At 45.7% G+C, this 10,375-nt stretch overlaps 1 protein-coding gene across 4 annotated transcripts in view; it reads left to right on the top strand.

Moving 5' to 3' along the window:
• The first annotated feature begins 589 nt into the window (after positions 1 to 589).
• Positions 590 to 10,375, top strand: part of LOC311514721 (interferon-induced GTP-binding protein Mx1-like) — a 29,029-nt gene continuing 19,243 nt past the window's right edge. Inside the window, exons 1-6 of one of the 4 annotated variants that reach the window (XM_084617403.1) lie at positions 590 to 649; positions 2,640 to 2,705; positions 4,950 to 5,046; positions 8,352 to 8,544; positions 9,091 to 9,228; positions 10,182 to 10,336. In XM_084617403.1, coding sequence (XP_084473529.1) covers positions 4,978 to 5,046; positions 8,352 to 8,544; positions 9,091 to 9,228; positions 10,182 to 10,336 — 555 coding nt within the window. In that variant the 5' untranslated portion in view covers positions 590 to 649; positions 2,640 to 2,705; positions 4,950 to 4,977. Of the gene's footprint in view, positions 806 to 2,639; positions 2,706 to 4,949; positions 5,047 to 8,351; positions 8,545 to 9,090; positions 9,229 to 10,181; positions 10,337 to 10,375 lie in introns of all 4 variants that reach the window. The other 3 variants (XM_084617401.1, XM_084617400.1, XM_084617402.1) reach the window with 3 other exon arrangements.

The following is a 10,375-nucleotide window of genomic DNA, read 5'->3' as shown; positions in this document are numbered from 1 at the left end:
ACTGTACTGTATGACCTAAACTGGCCTATTGACTTCACTGGAACTGCTCAACAGCAGCAACAGTGGCATATCTGGGCTCTGAGAAGGCAGGTGTGAAGTGGACAGCTGGAGTAGAATATGCAATACACACTTAAGGGTCTGTGTACACAGAGGCAGGGAGGTATAATTCCCAAATCACATTGTGATTGCAGCATCCACATACCTTATAACTCCTGTGCCCATGAAGAGTCTCTTGAACTTTAGTGGAGCTCTGGTAAGATGCAGGGGACTGCCTATGCACGGTAAATTTGGAGAATTAGGACCTAGATCAGTCAAATATTAAAAATTAGACACCCTACTCAGCATCTTCAATCAAAGAGAAGTTGACCCTAGTTATTTATCTTTAATATTCTTGGGGTGGGGGAGGGTTGGCTCATGCTACCTTAATTAGGTCTAATAAATACAAACTGCAAATCACTTCTGCAAATCACAATGTCTGTACACTTAAATTAGGCACTAGCTTGTAAGATTATATCGCAGAAAAGCTCCTGAGGTTTCTTTCATTTCTCCTGAATTGTGTCACAGAAGCTGGGTGGAGCTAATGAGCGCTGTATATAGCCAAAAGCATCTGAGTGTTAGAAGTCCCCTTTCAGCCCAGCATCTGAAACAGGTAAGAAGCTTTCTCCTATGTTCCTGCTCCGTGAGTCACTGACCACTGCAGTGTGGATAGCTGGGATCTTTCTATTGCAAGAGAGAGGAATTACTTTAGGTAGCCGGATGTGGGTAGCACAAGAGCTGCTACCAGGGAGCCTGAAACAAAAGTGAGGTAAGTGCGTACAAAAGTCCCTTCTCTCGCTCGCCGACAACAAACGCACTCTGTTGTAAAATCTCCACTAGTCGCATAGAGTTACTGGGGGGGCATGCCGTTGCTGTCGGAAGAGGACGCTTGGGGGAGGAAGCGCGGGCATTTTGAAACGGGAGAGCCTAGGGGTCCTGGATGGCGCCGCTACCCAGGGTTTCGCGCAGGCTGGGTAACCTGGCGGCCGGAGAGAGGCAGGGCCTCCTACTGCGGGGCGAGCCACAGCGCGACGTGGGCGGGCCGCGCTTCGTTCCCCCTGCCGCCGCCGCCCTCTCTCGGGGATCCGGGGAGCCTGGGCGCATGCCCGCTGGGCGCGCAAAGACCCCGAGGCGGGCAGACACCGCCGTGGCCACCGGGCACTGCCGCCTTCCCTGGGGCTGCGATGGGGCCGGCTGCCGCGTCTCGGTTCCGCGCGGCGCTGCCCGGGCAGCGGCGGCGAGTCAGTGACCTGGCTGCTGCTGGTGCTAACCCCAGGGGAGCTCAGGAGGAGCACAACTGCATGCGTCGGATGAAGCGGGCTGTAGCTCGCGAAAGCTGATGCTCCAATAAATGTGGTCGTCTCTAAGGTGCCACAAGTCCTCCTGTTCTTTTTGGGGGTACAGACTAACACGGCTGCTCCTCTGAAACCTGAGTTCAGTCGCGTCCCGCCCAGCGTCATTGGTATCCGAATCTGGGCAGCTCAGCATACCCCAAAAAGAGCTTGGATTGCAGTCACTAGATTTCTGACAGGTTTCAGAGTAACAGCCGTGTTAGTCTGTATCCGCAAAGAGAACAGGAGGACTTGTGGCACCTTAGAGACTAACCCATTTATTTGAGCATAAGCTTTCGTGAGCTACAGCTCGCTTCATCGGATGCACACTTTCTGAAATAAGTCAGATGTCAGTAAGTAGGAGACTCTTTATTTTCTACCACAGCTCTTTGTACCTCTCCTCGCTTGTAAAATAACCTAAAAGTTCATATCGATAATTGTCCTGTTAGGAGTGTTGCCGGCACCCAGTGCCGAGAGGCTGAACAACAGCTTGAGTGGTTCGTTACCCGGTGTGCTACACCCAATAATCACAACGGGGTGGAGAAGCAGAAAAGTTTATTTGCAGCTGCAAAAAGGTACAGGGAGAATAAAATCTCAAATCCTGCACAACAGAGCAGGAAGTTACACAGGCTTTTATACATCCTTTTTTCCAGCATACTTATCCAATAGCAAGCTGCTCCAAGTATCCATATAGCCAGCCAATCCAGTTCCCAGCTAGTTCCCTGATTCTCTGTATCATTTGTTAAACTATACATAAAGCTGCTTTATTCAGCATTGTTCTTCCATATCTCCCCTGTTTGGCCTTGCTTAGTTTCAGGCAGTCTGACTCTGCAACATACTGTTGCAGATTCTCAGCATAACTGCTGTGTGTGCCTCCAGGCGGGGGGGCCAAGGACACTTGGGCCTAGCACACAGAGCTGCTGCGAGTGCCTCCAGGCAGGAGGGGGGGGGGCAAGGACACAGGGGCCTAGTGCGAGGGGGCTTCATCGACACTCGTGGTCTTCCATCCCCTCGAGTTACCTAGTGGCCATGCCCCAGTGTTCCCAACAGGAGAGATTGGTTTTTACATATGTAGCCATTTGGCAGTGGTACGCAGGGCCGTCCTTACCCATACGCAATCTACACAGCTGCGTAGGGCACCACAATGTCGAGGGGCGGCCCAGGGTACAGGAGCCACTGCGTAGGGGTCTGAATTAAGAGTTTGAATAAATTGTTATGCGTAGTGGTTGTTTCACTGGAATAATATAAAATTTTCTGTTTTGCTTTAAATAGTACCCTGTCTGCTAGTAGCCTAAAAAATACTGGGCAAAAGATAACGACTGGTCCTTAACTATAAAGGTAATATTCTTGGAAATCAAAGATTCTAGCGCTCGGCTGTTAGTTTAGTTTCCCTAAGTTCTGTCAGAGAAAAGAAGGATGGAGATAAGTAAGACATAGGGTGGCCAACTTTCTAATCGCACAAAACCGAACACCCCTGACCCACTCGCTCCATGTCCCCTCACTCCGTTGCCCGCTCTCCCCCACCAGGCTGGGGAAGGGAGTTGGGGTCGGGGGGGTGAGGGCTCTGGCTGGAGGTGAAGGCTCTAGGGTGGGGCCAGGAATGAGAGGTTTGGGATGCAGGAGGGGGCCCAGAGCTGGGGTTGGGGGGGGCTGCAGGGGGTGGGCTCTGGGAGGGAGTTTGGGTGTGGGAGGGGACTCTGGGCTGGGGCAGGGGGTTGGGGTGCGGGGGAGTGAGGGCTCCAGCTGGGAATATGGGCTCTGGGGTGGGGCCAGGGATGAGGGGTTCAGGGCTGGGGTTGGGAGGGACGTGGTGGGATGCAGGGTCTGGGAGGGAGTTTGGGTCTGGGAGGGGACTCTGTGATATGGGATGGGATTCAGAGTGTGCTTACTGTGGCTCCCAGGAAGCTGTCTGCAGGTCTCTGTGGCCCCTAGACCAGCGGTTTTCACAACAACATTTTTGGGGGCCGGTCCAACAAATTTTCCTAAAATACTTAATTAGCTTTAGGAAAAACTTATAAATATGCACATATACTGTCCAAATCATTGTAATTTATTTATGTAGGGGTTTTTTGCAGGCTCAATAATAAAAATAATGTATAGCTGTATTTTGGTGCTCCTTGCTTTCACTGCCTTCCCTGGGCCTTCACAGATTCCCCTGGTTCCCACTGCCTCCCCCAGCCCCCCATCGCCCCAAGCTCCCTTCCGTGGCTGCTCACCCCCCTCCTTGCCTCTTGACCACGGTGCTAGGTAAGGCCTGTACTGCTGAAGCCCCATCACCCTGTGCTGAAGCCCAGAGCCAGAGCCTTATGGCTGGAGCAGGGGTGGGAAGGCTGAAGCCCAGAACCCATGCACCTAGTGGCCACAGAGACCTGGCAGCCGCTTCCAGGAGCCACATAGAGCCAGGGCAGATAGGGAGCCTGCCTTAGCCGCGGCCCCCTGCTGTGCCGCCAACCAGACTTAATGGCCCAGTTGGCAGTGCCGACCAGAGCCAACAGGGTGCCTTTTTGACCGGGCGTTCCTGTAGAAAACCGGATGCCTGGCAACCCTAAAAGAGTTAATAGTTTTGAAATAGTCCTAGCATATAGCCAGGTAAAGGTTCTCTTTCTCTTTAAGTAATTACTTACGTTAGCAGGTGTTACTGTATGAGAACGCAAATGACTTATCTGACAGAAATCTGGATTATAGGGAAATAGCACAGAAGTCACTGCAAACAACTCTGAAAATCTAGGTGAAATGAATAGGCAACATGATGTATATTAAGAATGTTTGAGAAAAACTCTTTACTAACTATATTGAAATATATTTTGTAAGCTTCCTTAAAAAAAAGAGAGGGGAGGTGGGCAGATCCACAACTGCTATAACTCAATATAGCTAAGAATTTTAGATTTATTAGTCCTTATTGCATCAAGCGATGGCTTGTGTGTGTGTGTGTGATTATTTTTTGTCAAAAGAAACTGAGATTTGTTAATAGGAATGTTATGGTATTTCCAGCTTTTCTAAAAACCCGTTCGTAGCTGCAAAGTAAATGTTTTATTTCTTTTGATGATCATGATGGCTGGTGCTGTTAACTGTATTTGCGTGGACCATAAATCTTGATATATGGATTCTTACTACAGGTCCTAATTTTGGCCTAGTTTACTATATTTTACGGGGAGAAAGCAATAAAAGAACCTAAGATGGTCCCAAGACACTGCTGATAATGCATAGAGTTGCTCAGTATTATTCAGTGGTTAAGCATGATCATTCTGGGGGACTAAGATCATGCAGTAGGCCCAAAAGCTTGTTTGTAAAACGAAGTATGCTGTGTGACAACAGTTTATGTAGAACTAATTAGAACATAAATATTTACTCCACTTCTGTTCTTTTAGTCCAGTAAGGTTGGAGACAGTGGGCTAGATCCACCCTCAGCTGATGTAAATTAGTGTTTTGATTTCAGTAGAGCTATCCTAATTTACACTAGCTGAGTATCTGGCCTAATAAGATCTTAGCAGATTGGTATATGAGCTAAATTAACAATGCTCTTTTGATTAGGAAATGTGGCCATATTTTCCGTATGGCCTAATGGCTTGATTTTTATCCCAGGAAGATATCCTGAAGACTCCAGTGTAGCATGATGTCTGGGAAGAGCATCAAGAGAGAGGAAAATCCCCCATCTCCAAAGGTGAATAAAAATGCACAGGTGAGTGACACACATATATTTGGAAGACCATACACTAAAATTTGCAAGGACTATACAGCCATCATTTTGATGAAATACAAGACCAGATATTTGGCTGGTGTACTGTGGGCATAGCTCCACTGAAATCTGCGCTTTTAACTACACGTATAGTATTGGGCATTGGTTTCGTCGTCAGTGGACCAGGTTTGAGAGAATTATGTATATACGTACATGCTCCTCTCTGGAGAGCTTAGGAGATGGAAGCAGAGCTGTGCCTCCAAGCAGAGAAGCTCTGGGACGTTCTCTTTTGTGAAGAGCTGATGCAGGCCGAATGCCTCAGGGAGCACTAGGGAAAGGAGCATGCTGAATAGCAGTCCTAGCACCTGCTAGCATAAGTTGCAATGGACTTGCTACCAGAAGGTCTTGGGCAAATAGTGAAGGTAGGGCCCTGGCCATCTCACCAACCAGTCTGGTCACAATCCCTCGAGTTGTGCCGGTTGTGCTAGCGATCCCTCTTCTCTTACTGCTGTTCACAGGAGCACTAATCTCAGTGTTCTGCCAGGGTCCCAAGTGGGTGCTCTGGAAGGGGGAGAGGGCCTCTGTCCCTGCACATCCCCAGCACACCTGCACTGGGCATGCCCAGATTTAGCTCTAACTGTTAATAGTCCCAGTGCATGTTATTTCATAACTTTTGCTATTTTCCTGCTGTGTAGGAGAAATGCAATTAATTCTACATAGAAAATGCTTGAGTCTTCAGGCTCACTTTGGGTATCTGCTTTAAAAAAAAAATCTCCATTTTGGTATGTGCAGTGACTGCACGGTATTGTCAGTTCTTATTAGTGCTCGTGGAAGGTGCTGGAATGACAGCCCTAGTGACTGAAATGCTTTTAGCCACAGAAGAGTTACCTGTGGGCACCAACAGCAGCAACATACATTTCCCCAGAAGGCCTTGCCAAAGTATCCCAACCCTTTTCTGCAGGGACTGCCTCTCAGGGTAAAACAGTCATTCAGCTTCTAAGGCCATTCCGACTTAGGCCCCTCCAATGAGAGCGCTAACTAGGGAACCGATTCGTGACAGTCGTGGTGTTCGCTTTTGTAGGGGTGGACACCAGTCAGGGACTGGACAGCAATCCCCAGCTCATTTCACTCAGGCAGCTGAATAGTTAGTAGATGACGATAACCATGGGCACTTCTGAAGGTTGCCTAACAGTCTTCGAACCCCTCAGTGTTCGAACCCCTCACTGTGCAGCGTAATGCACTAGAACAAGTGTGTGCCACCTTTCTACAATGTCCCTCATCAGTTAGGAAAGCTCATCAGAGAAGGGTGGAGAAAAAGCCACCAAATCTCCATATGAGCCTTCAAAGTTGGAGTTGTTTTGAATTTGAATTGAATTGAATTGAATTGAATTTGAATTTGAGAGAAATACCTTAAAATAATTATTGGCATATGAGCAGGGAGGCTTTCAGGCAGGGGATTGTGTGAGGCCGGTAAGTGCGGGGTCTCTTACATTAGGCATCTCTGACGGTAATTAAAAACACTAGTACCAATGGAATCAATACAAAGAGAAACCACAAAGCAACCTCACAGACAAGAACAATGAAATAGATTAAAAGGACTCCCCCATTTTCCCCATGCCTCACCCACCCCTTGAGCAATCGTCCTTGCCTCACCAGCCCTCTTAAGAAGATGAGCCTTCCAAGATGCTCTGAATATCAACAGATTAGACTGTTCTGAACCAATTAGCTGGAAGGAGCAGGGCGCATTCCAAAGAGAAGCAGTCCTCGTGGAAAAGGCCCTGCCAGCTACCTCACTGTCTCATCCTGAGGTAGAGGGGGTCTAGCTGAAGCACCTCCATACATTTCAACTGCAGCTGGGATGGCACAAGGAGGGAGGTAGTCTCCCAACCAGACACGCTGAGACATGTGGGTTTTGTTCTTCACAATACATATGGAATACACAGGTCTTCCCAATATTATGTATTTTAGTGTCTCACAGAGTGTCCGTCACTGTGGCAATCACTCTTTTTACTACAGATCTGTTTATAGCACACTGCTGCAAAAAAAACTCCTGGAATAATGCTGTGTACCTGTGACATTCTCCACGGTACAATCTGGACTGTTGGACAGCTGTCCGTCCCCCGTCCCCCACCCAGTTCTCTAGCCTGGGATGACTTTTACACTGCTTAGCTTCTACCCCTTGGTGCTACTCACACACAGCTTTTAGCATGCAAAACCATTCCACTGGATTATAGGAATGCTTCAAGCAAGCCACTCCTGAATTACGTACAGGGTGACACCAGCAAATTCTTAGTCCTAGGCTGGCTGCCCAGAAATATGCATCTTCTACTGCTCAGTATCCTCCTGGACAGTACAAGCTCATATATAGTCTGTCATTTCAGCAAAGGAAAATGTTTATGCGCCAGCCTTGTTATCTCAAGTAGAAGTTCCCAAACACTTCAATCCTAACATACACTGGTTTAGATAAAACAAAATAAAACAAGTTTATTAAATCTAGAATGATGGATTTTAAGTGATTACAAGTGATGAGGCATAAAAGTCAAATTGGTTAAAAAAGAAATAAAAAGATAAAAATGCAAGCTAATTCCTAACTTTACTAAGGTAATACTATAAAAGCAAAAAAGTCTGTCTTACCATAAGCTGCAGTGAATTTCACAGGCTTGGTCTCCTTCCAACCTGAGATCCCTCCCCCTGTTCAGTGTCCTTCAGGAATTTGTTGATGCTGTGAGCAGAGAGATAGGAGGAGGACAGGTGATGTGGCAGTCACTGTCTCTCATTCTTATACTCCTCTTCCCTCTTTGAGGATTACCCTCCTCCCACTGGGGTGCAAACATACAGGCTCCTGTATGTGTGCGGTTTGAACCGTCTCTGAGATAAAATGTAAATTTCTTATTTATACCTTCTCCTGTGCTGGAGAATGGCTGCTTAAGCTGGTGATCACTTTTTAACATCTTGCTGGTGTGCCAGGGTGTCTTTGTCTCTGAGAAACTGGTTTGTGGGTGTTACCCAGAATTACAGCATATTGCAGTAAGAATCATACAGTAGAAACTTATAACTTTACACATAATGTTGCTACACATATTTCAACAGGATAATCATATTCAGCAGATTATGAATGTTCAAATGATACCTTAAGGCATACTTTGCACAAAATATATCATAACCTTATAAAAGTGGTGAACATGGAGTACTGGGTGTCACAGTATCTCATCACTGACACTGTGCCTATATATGTAGAGGCCTTTTATTGAAACTGGAGGTCAAGGTCCTTCTTCCATTTATAAGCACTTTTTTTTTTTTTAAATCAGAAAGCAGAACACTCCTTGTGCAGTCAGTATGAGGAAAAGGTTCGTCCCTGTATTGATCTCATTGACTCCCTGAGAGCCCTCGGAGTAGAAAAGGACCTGGCTTTGCCAGCAATTGCAGTCATTGGAGACCAGAGTTCTGGAAAAAGCTCGGTTCTAGAAGCCCTGTCTGGAGTCGCTCTTCCTAGAGGCAGTGGTAAGAATTTATCTCTCAGCGTTTCATGTCAGAAATCTGACATTTCCCTAGGTCACAGTGGTGTGGTGTTCTGTAAGGGTGCTGGAGGACTGCTTTGAAATGGTGGGGAGGGGGAGCCTGTGATCTGGAAGACTGAACATGGGGCTGGAAGGCAGGAAACCTGGGCTATGTTGTCAGCTCTGCCAAGGACTTCTCATGTGACCTTGTACAACTCACTTCACTTCCCTGATCTTCAGGTACCCCTTTCTTCAAAATGGGGATAACTGCTATATATTTACCCACCTATGTAATGAGCTTTCAGTTCTTCAGATGAAGAGCACAAAAAGCAGACTCTAGGGGTCCTTGAACTCCAGCGGAAAGACTACTATTGCAATGAACATTGCATTTGACCCCTACTGCTGTGTAATTGCAGAGCAGTAGTAGTACGATGCATATTGAAAATAAGCTAAGGACAATATGCTGGTATTTCAGTGGCTTCCAAAGAGGAGGGAAACGTGTTTCATTCTTCATACATGACTAGTGCTTTATGTTTGTTTAATTTGATAGGTATTGTTACCAGATGTCCTTTAGAGCTCAAACTGAAGAAAGTGCATTATACACAGGAATGGAAAGGAAAAATTACTTACTTGGAGATAAAGCAAGAATTGAATGGTCCTTCAGAAGTGGAAAAAGAAATAAGGAAAGGTAAATGTAACCTGGGGCGTCAGTAACATACTTTGAATCTTGTATTTCCTGGTGGCCCTGATTCTGCAATGATGTCTGTGTAGGCACAGAAATTTATTTCAGGATTGAGGCCTGCGTTTGCAATGGCATTGTAAAAAGTGGGGATTTCTCACTCTTCTGTTCTGGATGTTTGTGCCTAGTTAAGACATTATCATCACTTATGCTTTCCTATAGCTCCATAAGTGTGCATAGTGCTTACAATAGGTAATATCTGCAAGTGGGTTCCCTGCTGAGCTGGCCAAATAACAAATTGATTGGTTCACTGGTGATTTTGGAAAAAAAAAAATCTTGTTTTGGGTCAAACTGAAAATTGTCAGTGAATTGGAAAAAAAATTGTTTCAGGTCAAATAAAACATTTCATTTCAACCAACTCGAAACTTGTTTATTTGATATCAGCTATTTGAATGGTTTTGAAATAAAATGGAAGTTCGTTTTGTTTTGAAATTTGTTTTACATATTTTTAGCTGAAACCATTTTGTGAAATTGACATGAATTTGTGAAATGTTTTGGTTTCACCAAATCTACATTTCTCGCTTAAAAAAATGTGTGAAAAATTTCACCCAGCTATACTCTGTGCTTCAAACCAGACATACACTTATGCTGGATGCTGACAGATTAGCAGCAAGCTTGTGGTTTAGCACTCCACTGTTCTTTGGGGCTGATATTTGCTATTCCCTGGGCCAAGTCTTGGATATTGTTGTCCTTTACAGTATAAAAAATGAAGACTAATCTTTATTATTTTATACTATATTTATAAATCTTCTTTCAAAGCTAAAATGAAGGGATAGCTTTTCTGAGATCACATTTTCTATAGAAATAAATTTAGCAATAGGTTTTTTCTTAATCCCCATTATTTTCTAGTCTGAATTCCATGACAAGCATCTAATCTTTGCTTTTGTGTCTCCTTCCTCTAGCCCAGGATGCAATGGCTGGTGAAGGAGTGGGCATTAGCCAAGAATTAATTTCCCTAGAAATTAGCTCCCCGAATGTTCCAGATCTGACACTGATTGATCTGCCAGGGATTGCGAGGGTGGCTGTGGGGAATCAGCCAAAAGACATTGGAAATCAGGTAAAGTATGTAGCAATTCTGGGCTGGGAAACTGGTAAA

The sequence above is a fragment of the Lepidochelys olivacea genome (genome assembly GCF_965140295.1).
Source record: "Lepidochelys olivacea isolate rLepOli2 genome assembly, chromosome: 1".
In the NCBI taxonomy this organism is placed as follows: Eukaryota; Metazoa; Chordata; order Testudines; family Cheloniidae; genus Lepidochelys; species Lepidochelys olivacea.
The sequence above is the reverse complement of the archived record's forward strand: the minus strand, read 5'-3'. Positions and strand labels throughout refer to the sequence as shown.